Source organism: Apodemus sylvaticus, chromosome 1 (genome assembly GCF_947179515.1).
Source record: "Apodemus sylvaticus chromosome 1, mApoSyl1.1, whole genome shotgun sequence".
Lineage (NCBI taxonomy): Eukaryota > Metazoa > Chordata > Mammalia > Rodentia > Muridae > Apodemus > Apodemus sylvaticus.
In genome coordinates, this window is record NC_067472.1 from 113426386 (window position 1) to 113448867 (window position 22482).

Genomic DNA, 22482 nt, shown 5'->3' on the forward strand with positions numbered 1-22482 from the left:
AATGGCCTTTTTGTTAAGTAAACTTAATACATGGACACAAAATATATATTGTAGGTTAATATCTGCATATCACATTTAAAACCAAGAACTATGCATCTATTAAAGTAGATGATTAGGATTTATATAGTGATATATATGTGTGGAGTTTACTGAGATCCTATGCATAAAGCCAGTAGCCATATATTAGGAACTGAGTTAATAAAACCTACTGGTCAACCTGTTTGCTGAAACTGTATAAAATATTAGTGTTTTAATCGAGAGATAAGAAAATGAAGAAAATAAGGGATTTTCTAAGTGGAGACAAAGCAGCTTCTATAAATAGTTTAACTAGCTGTGGAGATTTCCAGAATGAAATATTTTGCATTATATGTCACCCTTATGCTGAAAGTCATGCATTACAGCGTGTGCAATAACACACAGGGCACACGTTCTTCCAATTCTTGTCTCAGTTCTTTATTATTTGAAATTTTTCGCAGAATTTTTTTTCTTTTCTAAAAACAGCAACTTTGCTCATGCACCATTTAAGAAAGATTTGTGTGTCTCATTTACACACCATCAAAAGAGTGCTCACATTTGGCAGGTCTAGATGGATTCTCCAGTGAGTAACGGTAGAAGCCAGCATTCCAATCATTTGAAATGTTTTGTATCAGGGACCGGAAAGTCCCAATCAGCCCTAAAAAGGATAAAATTACTTTAAAGAATTCATTTAATAAATCAACTGACATTCATTGTCAAATAGTCTACAACAAACTTCCACTAACATTCTGTAATTTTATAGAACATGAAAATATTTACTCCTAATGATTACATTCCAGAAGCAGTATGCTTAGCAGCTGTTTTTCAGAGGGCTTTATCAAGTTTATTATTATTATTTAATCCAGGCATAACTGTAATATTAAACAAAAGCTATATGCCATTCATTAACTAGTGAATTATTCTAACCAAAGAAATTCTTTTCTTACATTGCACATGAACTTTTTACTCTATTAGGAAGTTAGTACCCTAATTTTTATTTCAAAATGTAGCAAACACATAGAAAGGGAGATAGAAACATTTAGAGTATTAGTAATACATTCATCCAATAATGTATATGGAATTAAATTCTAAAATCCGATCACATAACTGGGATTTATGATATCATTTCTACCTATAGATGGAGAAGAGCCACAGAACCAGAATTAGTCTTACTTGGATATCCATTATACATTATTAGTAAAGGAGAAATGCATGGATAATTAAAGAACTAATGAACAATAGGATTATCTAAATCTGATCCCAGTAAGAAATTAAGAGTTAATCAGTGACTGTCCTGATGTTCACCAAGAGGATAAGGATCACCACCACCTTAACACGCCTTTATGACTTCATTTTCAATTAGTAGACAATGGGCAATAACAGACAGCAAATGTGACCCCTTACAGACAACAACCAAGCCACTTTCTTCCCATGGAGAATGAAATCGACAAGAGGTTTGTATTACATTGTGAGGTATTTCAGTTCTAAGAGAAAGTTTCCTGATAATAAGGAGTTTACAACCCTGGAATCGTCTATGGAGACAAAATGTCTCTCAAGATGTATGGGAAAGAACAGGTGACTGACATGTAAAAGTGCATCGAACCAGACGCTTCCTTCTAAGGAACCCTCGAAGAAATGGAATTCTTTTAACAGACTGACCCAAATCACTTGTAAAGTCTCGAGATGGAGTCTCCCTAAGTTGCCTTAGCTCCCACCTCAGTGTCCCAAGTCCTTGGGACTAAAGTCACATGTCACTGCTCCAACTTCCAAAGTCTATTTTTAACTAGGAAGAAAGAAAACAAACAAACAAACAAAAACCCTAATTTTTGAGTTCTTTCTATTTGCTGAGCAACATATATTCAGTTTACCTCATCTAATTTTCAGCATGTTCCTAACAGGTCAATCTCACAGATGGAAAAAACTCCTGTTCAAACTTTGCCTTTGCCCAAAACCCCAGCTAACTTTTATATTGTAGGGTTGCACACAGCCAGCCTGGTGACAGCCCGTCTTTTATACCTCTCTCTATATATCACTGTCTGAGGTATCAGTCACCACTGACCAAGAATTTCATCAGGATGTGGCTCAGCACCTGCCATTCTCCTTTGAGTCAGTTGGGGAAAAACGTAACTCATACATACACCTGATGGGGTCAAAGCAGAACTAGCCTTTAAATTCTGATTTCATACGCAGTCAGAGAAAGTCTCACCAAATTCAAGAATGTTTCACCCCATACTGATTCAAGAGCAATGTTTTCCTTTTCTAAAAACTAAATAAGAGCCACCTATCAGACTAGAAAGGGTGCAAGCAGTTTTACAAATGGAATCATTTAGCTCATACATTTTAATTAGCAAATTTGTTCTTATTTTATTTTCGAGTTAAAGACCTGTTTTGTACTTTGTGCATGCACTTTACTTTGTATATGAAGCAATTTGGCCTTCACTTTTTTAAACTCACTTTCTCCACAATCAGCAAAACCACCTAATGTCATTTGAGACTTCCAAAAGGAGATCTTAAGGATGCCGTTGTCCCTGTGATCCTCCTGCCCTCTCATGAACACTGACCATTGGGGATTGTCTAATGGAGGGTTCTCCTCTGCTAAACCACTTCTAACATCCTGATGAGAACTCGCTCTTTATTAGGCCAAATGAGATGGATAATTTCCATATAACCTCTGCCTAAATGATACTTCTTCCATGTCTAACCTGGAAGCCCATTTAATTTCAACAGCGACTAACAAGTGTTTTTAATTTAGGGATTAATAGCAGATCAGTGTCTTGGTCTAAGGACACATGACCCAACCTTTTCCCTAAGGGCTGTGACAGAATATAATCCCTTTTTAAAACTATAATTAACTGTTAGTCAACGTATATTTACTCAACATGAGAAAAGGTACTGCTATTTAGGATTCTGATTTAATAGAGCATCTGGGCCAGTCCTCTCCACACTGTAGTCCTCTCCACACTGCAGTCCTCTCCACACTGCAGTCCTCTCCACACTGCAGTCCTCTCCACACTGCAGTCCTCTCCACACTGCAGTCCTCTCCACACTGCAGTCCTCTCCACACTGCAGTCCTCTCCACACTGCAGTCCTCTCCACACTGCAGTCCTCTCCACACTGCAGTCCTCTCCACACTGCAGTCCTCTCCACACTGCAGTCCTCTCCACACTGCAGTCCTCTCCACACTGCAGTCCTCTCCACACTGCAGTCCTCTCCACACTGCAGTCCTCTCCACACTGCAGTCCTCTCCACATTTTCTTTGCTCAGTTTGTATCAACTCTTTGCCTGACAGAAAGGTAGTTACCTCAGAGGGTTCCAGGGTTTTTTTTTTTTTCTTTGTGTGTTTGTGTGTGTGTGTGTGTGTGTGTGTGTGTGTGTGTGTGTGTGTGAACTTCTCCCTAGCACAGCCTAATCTGTGTTTCTATGGCTTGAGTGTGATAGGCTTTATTCTATCTCTTTGAACTCTGAAATATCTTTTATATTCCTCTCTCTATGCAGTGTCCGACAAAAATCCTCCAAATAATCTCCAACTATCTTGTGTTAAATTCATTTACCCCGCTAGTTATCCCTCCACTTGTTTTTAGTTTCAATGAGTTAACCATGGTGGCTCATTAATTATAGTAAGACTAAGGTAAGAGAATTATTATGAGTTTAAAGCCAGCCTGAACTACATTGTGATTTCTATGCCAGCCTGATTTCTGGAGCTACAGACTGAGATCTGGTCTTTAAAAAAAAGAGAGAGACAAAAAGTAAAAATCAGTGTCTCCCCAGAGTAACTAGGACAAGAACATCCTGTGATTCAGGAAGGGAGTGAAGAACAATCTATATTACTCAACAGCAATGACTGACCTGAAGGACTGCGATCATAAGCTAATACTGCCTGTCTGTGCAGTATAAGGGAGCTTTCCTTTCGAACACAGATAAACTTGTGCTACAGGAACAAAAGTCCCAGAAAAGAAAACCTATCTTGACAATAATTGCTTATACAGAATACATCTTGTCAGAGAATGAGATGTGAAAGTAAACCGTTGCTGTTAAAAGTTCTTAAAAAAAAAAAACCCTACAACTTCTTTCAGAACTACTAAAAAAGTGATCCCTAATAAGTACATATGTCCATGCTGGTATGACACATTGGGGTTAAAAATCAAGTTCAAAATGATTTGCAACTGTTTCTTCAGAATTAGCCTAAGTGAAGTTGATGTTGTGGGATGATAGCTCAAAGAGTAGACTGGCAAATCCCTGCTCTACCACTGGGAGTCCTTCCAGGTACACTTTGATGAAGAGAAGAGTTTGCTTCCTTCCTCCCTCCATCGAGCCTCACTGCTCTGAATCATGCTAATCCAAACATCTTGTTTTGGTCAGTGGTTTCTTAATTATTTCAAAGTCAAAACCTGACATACTATATACTGCTAATATATTTCCATTTCATTTTAGTCATTGTCTTTCCACTTAAGGAAAGATGCTGACATAAAAAAATGACGACACTATGGGTGGGGAGATGGGATGAAAGCCAGAAAAGGCCAATGATGTAACCTTTGAAGTCTACACAAACCATGATTGGATCTAAGCAATTAAATATTAATATAATCCAACAGATCTAATGAAAGAATACAAAGGAACACAGCTCTGTAGGAAAAGGAGAAACCACTAAGTTCTTTGAGGATACAGTCTGTAAAAAGCCATATCAGAAAACTATGATTCCATAGGTCTTTTTCAAGCATGACTCTATAACCTGAACATGTATTTTCACTGGAAACTAAAAAGACAGCCACATATTTAATAATTTTATTAAAAAGAAAAAAAAGGTTATATTACAAATGGCAGGAGAGATGGCCTTGTCAGGATGAGCTGAATTACATTACAATAAACAAAAACTTGGGGGAGGGGGTTCACCATTAAATAATTTTATGTAAAGGAGGCTGATTTAAGCAAATATTGCCCTGGCATTTAGAATTATTAGGCAAAATAATATTTATGTTCTGCCCTAGATTGAAATGATTCTTTCTCAAGAACCACTTCATGGACTTTCATTTAAAAAATAACAAACAAAACTCTTGGCACTAAATCATTTATTCAACTGGTATTTATTGCACCTATAATATTGTCATCAAGTTTGAGAACTTGAGATACGTAACTGAGCAAATCTCCAAAAGGCCTAATCTTAAATTCACAGAACTGTGGAACATAAGGACCCACCTTCTCAACTGTCCACACTAATGGGCCAAAGATTGGTGACTATGATTTACTCAAAGACTCAGAGACCCAGGGGGCAATGGACCTGGAACAGAGCTCTCTGAGCTGCTTCTGAACTCAGATGGGGACAGATGGGGGTGCTATAAGCCCAAAGGAATAAGAATAACATAACATAAATGTGACCCTAAAAGCTGCTATTCTAGAGCTAAATTAGTCCAATCTAACAAAGCCCTTAAAGTTCACAAAGCAACGTTATTTTTATCACACTGCTGTGAGACAAGGCTGAGTCATCTTATGCTGAGGAGATCAGAATTTTGCCATAAAGAAAAGTAATAAATCTAAATTTAGGACATTCACAGTAGAAAGATAACATTTTTTCTGTAACTTTGATTGGTTTATCTTCTTAAGCCTTTGGTTGCTGGCTTAATATTAAGCAAAGGTAATTATAAATGATTTTTATTTTAATTAAAGTGATTTATTTCCCCTTCCTGTATAAAGGAAAGACAGTTCAAACTTTTAGGAAGCTTTTTTCTTTCCTACAGAATCAAAACAAGCATAGTGAGACAATCAATACCAATGACTGGTAATAATACATACAGTCACGTGTAAAAAAAAAATCAGACATTATGGAATCTGCTAGGAATGCTAGAAATGTGTTATCAATATCCTGCCGTGTTGACTCATTGCTTTACAATTCAGTAGCTTTTCAAGAGTGACATGTCAGGTCCAAGATTGTCACCATCAATACCAACAGTGGAATTACACGTCATATCCTCCTCATTCAGTGATTCATACTCAGCAAGCTACAGCAACGCCTGACAACACCAAGAGCATACAGACTTAATTACTGTCGCATCTGCATTTATGACAGTGAACAAATTGGAAAATATCCAAACATGGCACTGAAGAAACAGGAACTCACTCAGCAGCACGTCTTCCAATATGAGTCCTGTTGTAAAATCGGCAAAGTAAAGGCATATATACCTCCATTTGAATTGGAGATTTCAAGTAACACATGCATTCCAGTATGGGAAGGAAAGAGAAAAAGGAGGAATGGGGAAAGGAACACTATAAGGGGAGACTAGGGGAAAGAAAAGATAAAGGGAAAAGAAATGCATGGTCATGAATCTAAGATCAACATTAATATTAATAAAGGACAACTCAGCCTGCTTCCTGAGCAGCGCTTTCCTACGTTTATTGAAGATACAAAAATGGTTTGTGAGACTTTTCATCTGTTGCTGTTCTCACTTACTATACTAAAAATGTCTACAAAATCCTAAACCTTGGTCTATCCAAGGCTAGTTCCAGAAAGGAAAAGGCGTGACCTGTTAGAGAGAGCTGTGCTCTGTCCAGAAGCCTGCTCTGCAGTCAGTCCATAGTCCACAGTATTTTGGTCATATCTGCTCTGTTTTCTCATGCTACTCAACATGTTGTGCAACTAATCTTCTTTATTCGAATGTCATCATTTATACTTTTCCCCCCATTGTTTTTATACTTTGATTTACTTGAAGGGCAGGGATAAGTGTGAAAGAATAGAAGAAAGTTAATAAATTTCAAGGAGAATATGAAAGAAAAAGGCCTTCTCATATCCAAACCCATCCTAGAAACAGTGGTAATGAGACTGAAAAAGACTGCTGACTCATGGATTTCCCCCATTCTCTTTTTATTTTTAGGTAATACATCTAAGGGTATCAATGTATTAAAACATTTGGTCTGTGAAATAGCATAATCATTAGCACCAAAAAGAGTCATGGAGCTTGTATATATTATTAAACAATAATTTTTACTGTTGGTCATGAGAAGAGTTCCCATTTTTATATCCCAAAGGTTTTGAAAGTGCTTGTGGACACAAGAAATAACACTTCTCAAAATCTCCATGGGGTCATCAATAAGTCCTACAGAGACAGTACTTGGCCTTTCCAGTTTTGGTTTACCTGGTGGACAAGAAATCCATGGGCACCAGATTACCACTGAAGCCTAAAGAACAGCCCCTCATGCACCCGCTGACACACAGAAGGATTCCTACATTATATGATCCCCTGCTCTGTGTTCAGGAATGCATTTTTACTTGCTTTTTTAAAAACAAAAGCAACATGCTCTGCAGGTCTTGGAGCGCTTAGTGCAATTTTCTCCTTGCTCCAACGCCAGACTGCGGAAGGGTGAAACCATTATGTGTTCTGCTAATGCTGGCCTGCAGTCAAGGCCCTTGGCCTGCATGCTTGGTAAGCTCTGGAGCCTACAGGAGTCAGAAGGTCCAAGAGCGGGAGCCAGTCATTGCCAGATTCCCTAGCAACATACGGCCCACCAAGGCAACTACTGATTCCCTTTGATTCTCTTTGCCTCAGCCTTTAGTTGAAATTACAACAAGTCAAATAGCTGATGCTTTTGCCCTCTCCAGGTAAGGGTGACGATACATTGTTCACCAGTGTGTTCTGTCTGGCTTCACTGATGAGTCGGCATGCTAAGTCAAGGAAGAGTTTCTCCACATTGTCAGATTCCTTGGCTGAAGTCTCCAGGTAATACATGTCCTGAGCCTCTGAAAACTCTTCTGCTCTCTGTTGGGAGACCTCTCTCCTTTCAGCGAGGTCAATCTTGTTGCCTGTAACGATGGTAAATCAAAGAAAGAACCATCACTTGACTTTGTTCCAGCCAGGAAGCATCACGATTCAATTATACACACCCGATGTCCACGAGGAGATTGAAGTGATGAGTGAGTAAAGCCCAGTAAGTATGACCGTGAGTGCACGACTGTTACTGTAAAGTACCAGTGCCATGAATTGAGAAGATAAAGCAAAGGAAGCAGAAAAAAGTATAATCCTCAACTGTCTAAATAAAAAAATAGAGAGAAATTCCATTTTTAAGAACATAATAAAGCAAGATTGTAGTTTAAAAGACAATGGTCACCCAGAAAGACAAATGTAGAAAGCACAGGGGTGGAAACCAGACCTCTCTGATCATATTCTGCTTTACAGATATGACTTTAGAAGCTTACTTTAATATCACTAAACAATACAATTATGTAACTAATACAAAATTAAAATTTAAAAGTAATTTGTAAACATTAAGCATGTTTGTCATATAGTTGCATAAGTACATACAAAGATTTCAGTTGAATTTAAAACATCATGATTTAACCCTGCATCATTAGGTGTGCATGCTAAGGGCAAAAGAAAGTTTACCCTTAAGAAAGTTAAGAAAGAAAGAAAGGGCAAAGTCTTTAACATATTCAGTAATCATATTGTCAGTGACAGAGCTGGTACTGGGATTGTGAGTCTGCTACATGTGCATTAAGGGATAAAGCATGTCATTAATTATGTTGGTGCCACTTGGAGGGATTTTAGACATGAGAACGATGAAATACAGGTATGAGAACAATGATATTAAGATAAAAATTTTTACAGTTTTAAAATGTAAATTTAAGTATTTGTATGATTAACTCGGTATATTTTATCTTTTTAAAGTCTTCTGCTCCCTTTTTCCAAGTAGGCTGACAATAATCAACTGTGCTATCTGGTAACACTGCTTAAATGAGCCAATTGATAAGTTACACTGTGCATGAGTTATAAATACCTAGAAGACAGTCCTAACACTGGGAATAACTGAGTGCAGATTCACCATCGAAAAATTCTGTCAGTTACGTTTGTGGAGCTGTTCCTGTGGGACACAGAAGCATCTAGGCCAGTGGATCTCTTTTACTTGTCACAGTGAACTGTTTCCTGATACCTGGGGTCTTGAAGACATCGTCAGTTGTAGGTGTGAGGCATTAAATGATATGCCTGAATATTTGTCATATTGGAGAGTAAGAAAATAGTCTCAAAGACGCCTTAGAGTAATCCCAAAGGATTTGGGAGCTCATTTGAAGAAGCTTCCCATTTTAATGAAGGAATAATAATAATGATCATTCTATCCAATTATGGGATGAATTTTAATGGTTAATTTTGGGAGATCCTAAGAAAGCAACTCATAACACTGGAAACTGCTGAATAAAAAGAATAAAAGGCCAGTCATGGTGATGCACACCTTTAATCCTCACCCTAGTGAGGCTGAGGCAGGCAGATGTGAGTTCAAGGCCAGCCTGGTCTACAGACACTGAGGGTCCATGCCCCCAGCTGGCTTTGATTGGTAATAAAGAATTGCCATACACAGAGAAGCATCTTAAAAAATGCTCAACTTCATTAGTCATTAGGGAAATGCAAATCAAAACAACCCTAAGATTTCATCTTACACCAGTCAGAATGGCTAAGATTAAAAATTCAGGAGACAGCAGGTGTTGGAGAGGATGTGGAAAAAGAGGAACACTCCTCCACTGCTGGTGGGGTTGCAAATTGGTACAACCACTCTGGAAATCAGTCTGGCGGTTCCTCCGAAAACTGGGCACCTCACTTCCAGAAGATCCTGCTATACCACTCCTGGGCATATATCCAGAGGATTCCCCACCATGTAATAAGGATACATGCTCTACTATGTTCATAGCAGCCCTATTTATAATTGCCAGATGCTGGAAAGAACCCAGGTATCCCTCAACAGAAGAGTGGATGCAAAAAATGTGGTATATCTACACAATGGAGTACTATTCAGCCATTAGAAACAATGAATTCATGAAATTCTTAGGCAAATGGATGGAGCTAGAGAACATCATACTAAGTGAGGTAACCCAGACTCAAAAGGTGAATCATGGTATGCACTCACTAATAAGTGGTTATTAACCTAGAAAACTGGAATACCCAAAACATAATCCACACATCAAATGAGATACAAGAAGAAAGGAGGAGTGGCCCCTGGTTCTGGAAAGACTCAGTGAAACAGTATTCGGCAAAACCAGAACGGGGAAATGGGAAGGGGTGGGAGGGAGGACAGGGGAAGAGAAGGGGGCTTACGGGACTATCGGGGAGTGGGGGGGCTAGAAAAGGGGAAATCATTTGAAATGTAAATAAATTATATCGAATTAAAAAAAAAAAAAGAATTGCCATACAGCCAATGGCTAGGCAGGGAGATAGAGGGGGGACTTTGGATTCCACAGGCAAGGGACCTAGGGGAGAAGGAAAGGAGAATCACCATGACTCAGAGGCAAAGGGATCAGATGTAAGAGCTGCTGGAGAGAAATCATAGGTGGAAAGGGAAAGCGGCCCTATGAGGAGGCTGCCCAGGGTAACAGGGCAGCAAAGAGAAAATAGAGATTTAGAAGGTGTTAAGCCAGGAATACCGGGGAGTGTATGCTAGCCATGGGGAGATTTAGAAACCCCCAACTATTGAGCTAGTCAAGGCATATCAAAATTAGCTGGTGTGTGTGTGTGTGTGTGTGTGTGTGTGTGTGTTTTATTTGCAAATCCAGAGCTCTTGGGTGGATCCAGAGTGCATGCGGGACCCAAAGTGCCAAGACAGATGAACTATTCACTGCTACAGGGCTCACAGTCAAAAATATATGAGAGTTCATCTTATACACATCAGAATGACTAAGATCAATAAAACAAGTGACAGCTCATGCTGGTGAGGTGGGGTAAAGGGAACACTCTTCCACTTCTGGTGGGAGTACAAATGTGTACAACCACAACAGTGTGGTTCCTCAGGAAGTTGGGAGTCATTCTACCCAAGATCCAGCTATACCACTCACTCTTGGGCATATACCCAAAAGACACTTCATCCAGCCACACAGACATCTGCTCCACCATTCTCTGCTATTATCACAGGCAGAAAATGGAAACCTAGATGGATTTTTAAAAATGTGGTACATTTATACAATGGAGTAAAACAAAATAAAGAAATTCACAGGTAAATGGCTGGAGCTAGAAAAAAGTCATTCTAAGTGAGGTATCCCAAATCCAAAAAAATCAAATATGTTTATGTATTTATTCACTTGTATGTGGATATTAGCCATTAAGTCAATGATAACCAAGCTACAATTTATAGAATCACAGAAGTTAGATATAAAGTAAGGTTTTGGGGGGACCGAAAGATCTTGTTAGGAAACAGCAGAAATGTTTATGGGTAAATGGAGCTGGAATAGGAAGATCAAGTGAGAAGACTGAAGAGGGGGATGACGGAGAATATGAGGAGAGACGGCTAAAATTAAGGGCTAGCTGAGGGGTAGTACAGAAAATTACCACAAAGAAGCTTCCTAAAATATATGCATATGTAAAGGCAATCTAAATGAATTCACCAAATAATAGAGAAGAGTCCCCAACCGACTACCTCTTGTCACTAAATGAAGCTTCCATTACTGGGATTGCATTACATCTCCTTGAGTTGTTTGCCAAAGGGATCCCATAGGATCCCCAAACAACTTAGGATTTTTCCAAGACTATAGGTTGCTCTCCACAAACTGACAGCAACTGCAGAACACAGAGAGGTCAAGCTGGTGCCCACTGCAAGCATTCATCCCTATGGTCTAGTGTCTCTGTACAGGAAGGTGCTCTGTAGACTATCAAAAGAGAAGGCAAACACCAAGCCAGCCACAAACTCTTAGATCTACAATGATGTCCTGCCTATAGGATATATGAGGGCAATAGTAGCACAAAGATTGTGGAAGTAACCAACCAGTATCTGATTTGACTTAAGACCCACTCAACAAGACTGAACTCATACCCAGCAATGCTTGGGTGTCCGAGAGCCAGAGATAGGATAGCCTGGAGACCTAGGGTAAAACCAAATACTACTGTTGTTTAAAGGAAATAAAAAAATAGCAATAAAATTACTCCTGATGATATTATGCTACACTCATAGATCACATCAGTGCCTTGCTCAGCGATGATCAGAGAAGCTTCCTCCTACAGCAGAAGGGAACAAATACAGAAATCAGAGACAGACATTCTGCAGAGTGAGAGAGAGAGAGACCTCGGAACACTCAGCCCTAAACAGGATGTCTCCAGCAAATCCCTCCCCTCAAGGCTCAGGGAACACTGTAGAAAGGAGAGTAAGAGCCAGAGGCCACCAAGAAAACACAGCCCTCTAAATTAATATGATCAAGGCAGATATGAAATCACAGAGACTGAGGTAGGATACACAGGCCCTAGACAGCTCAGCACTAGGTCTTCTGCATATGTATTACAGCTTCTAATTTAGTGATTTTTACAGGATTTCTCTTTTTTTAAGATCTATTTATTTTATGCATATGAATGCTCTATCCACATGTAAACCTGCATGCCAGAAAAGGGCATCAGATCACATCATAGATGGTTGTGAGCTACCCTGTGGTTGCTGGGAATTGAACTCAGGACCTCTGGAAGAGCAGCCAGTGCTGTTAATCGCTAAGCCATCTCTCCAGTCCCCTTAGAGGATTTCTGAGTGTGCAAAGGAATGGATTTCTGATTCTCGTGCCTCCTCTTTGGTGCCTTTCCTTCTCCTTGTCTTGTCAAACCCCAATGTGTTAGTTTTTGCTTTATCTCATTTTATTTCGTTATTCTGTAGAAGACTGTTTGTTTTACTAATAAAAGACAGAAATGGTGCGTCCGTTCAGATGGGAGTGGAGATAGGGAGAAACTGGGAAGGGCAAAGGGAGGAAAAACTATAATCAAGATATATAATGCGGGGAAAAAATCAATTTTCAGTAAAAGGAAAAAATGATAGGATGTTTGCTCAGTTTACTGTTAGCCATAATGTGTAACTTAATGATGCTTTCTATAGTTTTCTTATTTCTAAAATTCAAGTCATGAGACTAGCTATACAGCAGAAGTTCTTCCCAGGGAGAAAATATTTTAACAAGTAGGTAGTTTAAGCCTCTTTTTTAATCACAGCTGGAAGAGTTCATAGTTTTGGGGTTTTTTTTTCTTTTTTTTTTCTTTCTTTTTCTTTTTTTTTATTTACATTGCAAATGATTTCCCCTTTTCTGGGTCCCTACTCCCCGCAAGTCCCATAAGCCCTCTTCCGTCCCCCTATTCTTCCATCCACCCCTTCCCACTTCCCTGTTCTGGAATTCCCCTATACTCTTGCACTGAGTAAGAGTTCATAGTTATATGGTCCATTTTATTGCAATCGAATGCATGTGTGCATGTGTGCCTGTATATGTACAAAAGCATGTACCTGAAGGCCAAAGGTCAAATGTGTTCCTTAGATGCAGTGTACCTTGGTTATGTTTCTGGGTTTTGTAACGGTCTCTCAATAAGGCCTGGGCCTCCATAAGGCCTGGGACTCCATAAGGCCTGGGCCTCCATGATTAGGCTGGCTGCCAACACTCAGGGGTCTGCCGAGTCAGCCTTCTGTGAGATTACAAGCAAAGGTACACCACACCAGGGTTTCTCCTCGGGTACCAAGGATCTAATTTGGGAACTCACATTTATTTGATAAGCAATTTACCAACTCAGTTATCCCCCAGGCCCCACGCTTCCATTTTTAATGATTGCATTTGTCACCATAGAAAATCAAGGGTTATTTTCTGGGTTTCTCCCACATTAAATAGACTCTCTCCTCTTACAGGATGAAACCCACTACAGCATTTCCCTTCATAGATTTCTGAAGCACAGGAGGGATGTCTGAAGTCAGCATAAAGTAAGAAGAAAAAAATCTCACCAAAGTAAGCTTTTAAAAGAAAAAACTGCTTCACTATGAATTCCTCATCAACTTGAAAGATCCCTTTTAGTTTTACACCAGCAGTACCCACCATCTTATAACGATGTCACCTACAGTGATAGGGAAGTCAGCAATATGTTTGTTTATTTTTCTGAATTATCACTATGGTATAGAGCTAGTTTCATGTTCTCAGTTCTATAACCGAATGCTGACTACATAATTCAGGTAACTATACTATATTCTTGGAAGGTACCAACACATTAGCATTAAATGATCATAAATTTTCTGATGCACTCAAATCAGTTTCCTTCCTCTTCAGCCCTTACTCACCCACTAACACAGTGATGACTTTATTGCTAGCATACTGTTCTATCTCCCGCAACCACTCGGGAAGGCAGCGGAAGGATTCCTCACAGGTGATGTCATAGGTAAGGATCAAAGCATTGGCGCTTCGGTAGTAACTTTGGGTGATGGAGCGAAATCTCTCTTGACCCGCAGTGTCCCAGATCTGTAACTGCAGAGGCAGAAGACAGGGATCAGCTTGGAAAAGCACAAAACAAAAGAGCACGGCCTTGCCAGAGCTCAGACATGAGAGCATCTCATAAACAATTCCATGGTTGTTTTCTGCCCTGAAAAGTACTTTTTGCTGTCAAATGTTTCTAAGTTTGGGAAAAGAGCTTATCTCTTTACTTTGTTTGTTTGTTTCTTTGCTTGCTTGCTTGCTTAAGACTTCTTTCTTTATTCTCAAAAAGCCAAATCAAATTCTATTGTACATTATTATATTTCAAGCTCGAGTCTTTCATTTTATATGTAATAATTCAGTCTTCACAATAACCCAATAGGGTAAGTATTATTATACTACATTTCCCTTATCAGTAAACTAAAGTACCATGAGATCTATTAACTTGATCAATGTCTCAGACAATTCGACACTCACTGTGTATGGACTCTGTGTCCCTCCCCATAAGCTAGGTACACAAACATTGCAATAGAGAGCAAGCTGTTGTTTTGTGGTCATTGGCTTTTCAGTCAGCAAGCAAGACAACAAAAAATACAACCTCCTCAACTTCCTACTTCCTACTTTTCCAGTTTAGAATCCTAATGAGCCTATCAAGACATTATCATTGTTAATGGAAATAGAAATGGTAACTATTACAGTCATGCCCCTCCAGCACACAACTAAACTCTATGACTTTAGATCACTTAATCTTTTTGGACTCTACTTGTTCATATAAGAGAAAGGGAGAGAGAGAGAGAGGGAGAGAGAGAGAGAGAGAGAGATAGAGAGAGAGAGAGATTACAATACAGTTTAATAAGTCATCTACTATTTTTAAACCTAGCAAACATATGTTTTAATAAAACATATGTTTTAATAAAAAAAAAAAAAAGAAGAAAAACTACTTTCCAAATCTCCCTTAACTTCTCTGCACAGACCATACAACAAATGAGAGGCAACGAGATACAACTCTAAATATCGAGCAGGGTGTGCGGAGAGAAGAACATCACCAAGAGCTTCCGTCCTAACTGAACCCCATAGGTCACAGGTAAATTAACCTCCATACTAATTTTTCAGGTAAGGCCTTCTAGAACCTCTCCCCGCCCCCACATCTGCCCCCCAGTCTCCTGGCAGTCCCCGCCCCCCACATCTGCCCCCCAGTCTCCTGGCAGTCCCCGCCCCCCACATCGGCCCCCAGTCTCCTGGCAGTCCCCGGCCCCCACATCTGCCCCCCAGTCTCCTGGCAGTCCCCGGCCCCCACATCGGCCCCCAGTCTCCTGGCAGTCCCCGCCCCCCACATCGGCCCCCCAGTCTCCTGGCAGTCCCCGCCCCCCACATCGGCCCCCAGTCTCCTGGCAGTCCCCGCCTCCCACATCGGCCCCCAGTCTCCTGGCAGTCCCCGCCCCCCACATCGGCCCCCAGTCTCCTGGCAGTCCCAGGCCCCCACATCGGCCCCCAGTCTCCTGGCAGTCCTCGGCCCCCACATCGGCCCCCAGTCTCCTGGCAGTCCCAGGCCCCCACATCGGCCCCCAGTCTCCTGGCAGTCCCAGGCCCCCACATCGGCCCCCCAGTCTCCTGGCAGTCCCCGCCCCCCACATCGGCCCCCAGTCTCCTGGCAGTCCTCGGCCCCCACATCGGCCCCCAGTCTCCTGGCAGTCCCCGCCCCCCACATCGGCCCCCTGGCAGTCCCCGCCCCCCACATCGGCCCCCAGTCTCCTGGCAGTCCCCGCCCCCCACATCGGCCCCCAGTCTCCTAGCAGTCCTTTGTATCATTTCTCCCATAGCAACTGGCATATCTTAATCACGTACTTGAAATAATTTGATTAATGCCTGTCTGCCCTATTTGATTTAAAGCTTCATAAAAGGAAGAGTCGCCTATTTTACTCACCACAAACAGTGCACCTGGAACAAAAAGCAGATGTTTGTCTTAAATCAATGGTCTTAATTGTTCTTTACCCCTTCCCAGTGAGTGAGGTAGGCAAGTTCAATAATTGTTTCTTCTACCCAGGTACCCACAGAGCTGGACAGACTCCACATCTTCTGTTTCCAGGCCAGGACTCAGTCTGGCATGCCCTGTTGATTTTACTATCGCACACTCACTTAAATGGACATCTACACCTAGCAGTCACTTGGTGTCACTCTAGCCCTGTAACAGTTTAGCTAAAGACACTGAGTAGTGACCAGTGCCCATGTTGCGAGCTGGCGCACACATTCTCCTTTGATTTGAAGTTGCAGCAGCTCTTTGACAATATAAAATAAAGTCTGTGTGTGCTAAATCCAAACACACACATGACAGTTTGTCCTGGAACAAAGCTATTTCTCTTCTCTGCCTCAAAGTAGGACCATGGTCTCCTTCTGCCAAGATGTGCCTTAGAATACTAGGCTATTGTTTTAAAGCCCCATTCAGCCTCTACAACTCTTTGACTGGATTTAGATACTGTCAGTCATTAGAAAACACTGTGATCATGACTGGAACATCTTGGGAACTGCTTTAAGCATCAAAATATTTTCTAAAATAGTTACTGTTTGGCCTTGCCAAGATATATGTCACTTTCTCATAGAGGACTGCCTGTGTCTAGTCTGAGAATTGATTATTAAGGATGCTTATATTCCATTCATCTATTGCTCAAATTAGTTTCATCATCACCTTTCTCTATAATCCATTTGTCTCTTTTCATCCGTTGTAGGGTACCAGAGAGAAGATGAATAAAACACAACCCTTGATCTAAGAGGTCGTGGTCTACAAAGCACCCAAATCTACAACTAATTAGCCATATCCTCTCAAAGAGGAACCAGAAGAACAGAGTATCTACAAATGGTTGTCTGTCCTGTCAATGTGTCCTCACAGCACTGTAGCCATGATTCCCTTGCCACCCTCACCTACAGCCCAGGCTCCCACACTGCTCACCAGCCTCTTACTGCACTGCTCTTCCTTCACTGTCACAGCAATGTCATTAGTTTGCCAGGCGTCCTCTTCAGTGGACAGAGCTCTCTGAGGACCAAGGTTGTCTCTCTGACTTCATATCTCTGTTTCCTTCCTAACACAGTATGTAGTGGGTACAGCTGAATGGTGGTTAATGAGATGAACGTAGGATTGTGGAATCACAAAGGAGGAATTGATTAGCTATTCTTAGATGAGTGGTGTTTGAAAGATCTCAAACAAAATGTTATCAGAGCTAGGTATTAGCAAGTTCCAAAGATCAGTGATGCTTCACCTACCAATGGAGCTCTGCATCAAGCATCAACTGTAACACAAGATGGACAAACAAATCATCAAAAGAATAAGCATTTGAGATGGGCAGAGGTGATGCACACCTTTAATCCCAGCACTGGGCAGGCAGAGGCAGGCAGATCTCTGTGAGCTCAAGGCCAGCCTGGGCAACAGAGCTAGTTCCAGGACAACAAAGGGCAACACAAAGAAATCCTATCTCAAAAAAACAAAGACAACAACAAAACCTCCTCTGTCATAATCAGTCAAAGGTTTTAAATGGTAGGCTGGGGATGGAGATATGGCTCAGCAGTTAAGAACACTGACTGTTCTTCCAGAAGTCCTGAGTTCAATTCCCAGCAAACACATTGAGGCTCACAACCACCTGTAATAGGATCTGATGCCCTCTCCTGACATGTAGGTGTACATGCAGATAGAGCACTCATACATAAAGTAAGTAAGTAAATAAATAAATAAGAACAAATAAAACCTCTCTAGCTTTAAAAAAAAAAATAAGCTGACCTTACATTTTTATTTGTTATTCACTAATTTGTGAAAGACATCATGCTACTTCTTATTTCCTTATGCATCGTTTTATTTTCTGTTTTTGTAACTCATTCTACATATTGGGTTAGAAATAAATCACAGGCAGCTTGCACTGGACTAGCCAACTCATTTCTTATGAGATGTTAGAAGTCTAAAGAGGTGTTAATGGCAGCAATTAAGCTGTGAATATAAAGATGAGTAAGAAGAAAGCCCTGCTCTTGGAGAGCCTGTGGTCTTGTGGTGGAGTCCAATGCCAAAAAAGATGGAATTTTAGTCATGTGATAAGCACTTAAAAATGAGGTCAGGGCTAACAAAATGCCTCAGTGGGGAAGAGCCAGGTTTGATCCCCAGAGTCCACAGGGTGGGAAGAGAGAACCCTTATAACTGGTTCTTCCACCTTCACATGCATGCCACGCTCACGCTCCAACACACATATACACAGAGACACAAATTAATAAAAATAAATACTTAAAAAATGAAGCCATTATTTTAAAAAATAAAATAAATGGAATGCCTAAGCTTAAAAGTCATGAATGGAGGGCTGGAGAGATGGCTCAGTGGTTAAGAGCACTGGCTGCTCTTCCAGAGGTACCAAGTTCAAATCCCAGCAACCACATGGTGGCTCACAACCATCTGCAGTAGGGTCTGATGCCCTCTATTGGTGAGTCTGAAGAGAGCAATGGTGAATACATTAAATAAATAAATAAATCTTAAGGAAGGAAGGAAGGAAGGAAGGAAGGAAGGAAGGAAGGAAGGAAGGAAGGAAGAAGAAAGAAAGAAAGAAAGAAAGAAAGAAAGAAAGAAAGAAAGAAAGAAAGAAAGAAAGAAAGAAAGAAAGAAAGAAAGAAAGAAAGAAAGAAAGAAGAAATGTAGGTAGAGAGGAAGGTAGGAAGAAAGAAAGTCAAGAATGGAAAAGAGCCTGTTGTGTAACCATAGGACAATTCCTTATTTTCCCTTGTTCTTAGCATAAGCCAAGTACATGGTACACACCAACATTTCTTTTCTTTTCTTTTATTAAGAATTATTTCTTTATTTTATGTTTATGAGTATACTGTAGCTGTCTTCAGACACACCAGAAGAGGGCATCAGACCCCATTGCAGATGGTTGTGAGCTACTGTGTGGTTGCTGGGAATTGAACTCAGGACCTCTGGAAGAGTAGTCAGTACTCTTAACCTCTGAGCCATCTCTTCAGTGCAGGCATCAACATTTCAAGTCAAACAAATGAACTCACAAGTACATATGCAAATAGTAATTTATATCTAGGGCGGAAACTCATGAAAAAGTGGTTATCCTTCCCTAATTCTTTAGGTTGGCAACTACCTCATCTAAAATAAAAGAAAACTACAAAAGGCTCTTCCTGTCAGAATCTCTTCAGTCTGCTCCTGTCTTCCTGTCTCCTGTCCCTGAACCCTAGCTCCTCTTCTTCCTTTCAGATAGGTTCCTGACCTTCTGGTTGTTGTTTATGTGTAGATTTTAGAACCTGCTTTTATTTTCCAGTATTCCAGCTTTCTCTTCACCAATATACTTAGTACAGATGTCTCCCTGGTAAGGAACCATTTTAAAGAGTCAAGACAAAAGGAGAAAAAGAAGGTTCCTGACTGTCACCTGAACATGAGAGGAGTCACATGTCAGGCCTCGTTTGTGATGCTACCTATGAACTGCTTGAAAGCATGTGAGGAAGCATCTCTACCTTCCCATGCATGCGTAAGATGTGAATTAACAATCGAATGGAGAAGGATGCAAAGAACACAAACCAAATATGGGATGCTTAGGTGGAGACTTAGCTACCGTTCTAGTACCGGTATCCGTCATGATGCTCCTGACTGGTTCTCTTTCCATGGCGCTTGACTCTGAAGATCTGAGCAAGAGCCTTCAGTAAGTAAACGGCAGTTCTAAACATCAGTATCCTTACTTCCTTTCATGAAGTTTAGTTTCACTTTGTATTTTTAAAATTGTGTATGTGTATGTGGGTGTATGCGCCTGTGCACACGAACACACATGCCCACTCGCGTAGATGGATGTGCAGGTAAGTATCGGTGTCTGTGAGTGTAGGCCAGAATAAATTGTCAGACAGTGTAAGCATCCCTACACAGGTGCTGGAAACCAAGCTGAGGTCATATAGAAGAGCAGTAGGAACTCAGCCTCTAAGCCTTCTCTCCAGCTCTTCACTTCATACCTCTTCCCATCATCTTCCTCATTTTCTTGATGCAAGGTACCGAGCCAATTGTGCCTTCATTATCCTCTTATCCCACAGGAGACCTCATAGAGTCAGAAGACTAAAGGTCAGCAAGTGAAGTTCACATCTCGTTAATCTCCCTTCCAGACAACAACCATGGTTAAAGAAGTTCATTAAGTAACCTCCGAGACGTGTACAATAAGGACAATGCATCTACTTCCCAGAGATCGTACTAAGACTTAGAGCAGCAATGGTAAATATGTAAAAGAGTCTCTCAGAGGCACTAACTTACAACCACACATACTCAATGAATACACTTTCTCCTGCTTCTGTACATACTATACTTCTTCTGAGTACCAAGGTACCAAGTAGAAAATAAAGCAGTGATCAAAGGTCTTTTCTCAGACATTTAGAGTTCTAAGACAAAGGTACATTGGGAGACAGGGTAATTTTTTATGTATCTTGAGAATATATCATTCTGGGTATTTTGTTTGTTTGTTTTTAGATATATTATTTATTTACTTTTCAAATGATTTCCCCTTTCCTGGTTCCCCCCTCCCCGAAAGTCCCATAAGCCCTCTGCCCTCCCCCGTTCCACAATCAACCCCCTCCAGCTTCCCTGTCCTGCTATTCCCCTACACTGCTGCACTGAGCCTTTCCAGGACCAGGGGCCTCCCCTTCCTTCTTCTTGGGCATCATTTGATATGTGAATTGTTAGACAGGATAATTTTAATAAGCAATTCATGTGACTAAATTACCTACACTACTGACAGCAAAATGTGCGGATCACAAGGCTTTCTCAAATGGGCCTTTTATTTAGAATAGAAATGTTATTGGTCCATCTATTAAATTGAAAAAGAAATTCCTACTTTGTTTTCACATCACTTCTAGTATGACAGGAAAATGTATTTTCCTCATCATCTTCATATATAAGCATACCATCCCTAAAGTGATTCTGTATAATTCCTTTCTTTTCTTTTGAGATAGCTTCTCAGGTAAGCTGGGCTGGCCTCCAACATGCTATGTTCAGGGTGACCTTGAGCATCCAGTTAATCTACCTGACCCTTGTCAAGATCATAGGTAAGCAAGCTGTACTGCACCTAGTTTCATGTGGTCTCAATGGTTTAATCCAGAGCTTCTTGCATGCTAGGCAAGTATTCTGCCAGCTGAGCCCCACCCCAGGGCATCATTTCCAATGTGGGTTTGAATGAAGCAGTTTAATAAATGTTATAAAAATATGCCTGTACTTCTTCCCCTGAACTCTTAAGAGAATCCATCAAAGCGTTACTATTATTTATTATTTAGCTTCTTACCTTCACTTTTTCACCGTTAATCTCCACTGTCTTAATCATAAAATCAACTCCAATTGTGGCTCCTTGACCTGGGGGGAAAAGACCCTAAGGGAAAGATAATGGCAGGTAACATTTAAGCACATCCTCCAATTAAGTGGCCTCTCCTCACTCCCCACCCACCCTTTGACTGAGGTAACTGTGAGGACAAGGAACTCACTCTGTTTCTTGTCATGTCTGAAGGGGAACAGAGCAGGGAGGGAACTGGAGAGAAATGCTGACAGAAGCAAACACAGAGAGGAATGACAAACAAGAGGCTGACTGTAAAGGAGGGCGTCTGGAGGGGAGAGTGGGCCCTGATGGCTTTAAAACAGAAAACTCGGACAGAAGGATAAGATGGGGAGGGATGAGTCACTAGAATGACATCAGGATTGTCAGGATGGCGAAAGAAAAGGTAAAACTGGTTAAAAACAGGAAAATGAGGTGTGGAGGACCTCTGCTACAGAATGAGAGGACAAAGACACACAGCTGGGTTTTCCTGGGCCCTCAGGATGGTCACCAGCCTGAGGTACACTGTGCCACACATACAAATACAGACAGACACAGACACACAATTACACACAGTCCATATGGACACATATACAGTTACATACAATCCAGACACACATACACACAATCCAAACACACACACAGGTACACAAAGTCCAGACACATACACATACATAATTACAGATAGTCTGGACAGACACACACAATTATACACAGTCTAGACACACACACACAATTACAGTCCAGATATACAAACACATATATACTTATACACAGTCCAGACACACAATTTCACACAGTCCAGACACATACATACACACTATTACAGTCCGGACACACAAACACATACATACTTACAAACAGTCTAGATGGATACACACAATTATACACAGTCCAAACAGATACAATACACATAATTACACAGTCCAGGAACACACATACATACACATGCTCCTGACATACATACAAATGTACACAGTCCAGGCAATTACACACAGTCAACATGGGCAT

At 40.8% G+C, this 22482-nt stretch overlaps 1 protein-coding gene across 3 annotated transcripts in view; it reads right to left on the minus strand.

The window, feature by feature from the left end:
- Positions 1-3383: 3383 nt before the first annotated feature.
- Rab30 (RAB30, member RAS oncogene family) overlaps positions 3384-22482 on the minus strand; it is an 88211-nt gene continuing 69112 nt past the window's right edge. For all 3 annotated transcript variants that reach the window (XM_052158568.1, XM_052158576.1, XM_052158583.1), the window contains exons 3-5: positions 21448-21531; positions 14038-14221; positions 3384-7804 (exon numbers count right to left, since the gene is read on the minus strand). In XM_052158568.1, coding sequence (XP_052014528.1) covers positions 7554-7804; positions 14038-14221; positions 21448-21531 — 519 coding nt within the window. In that variant the 3' untranslated portion in view covers positions 3384-7553. The remainder of the gene's footprint in view (positions 7805-14037; positions 14222-21447; positions 21532-22482) is intronic.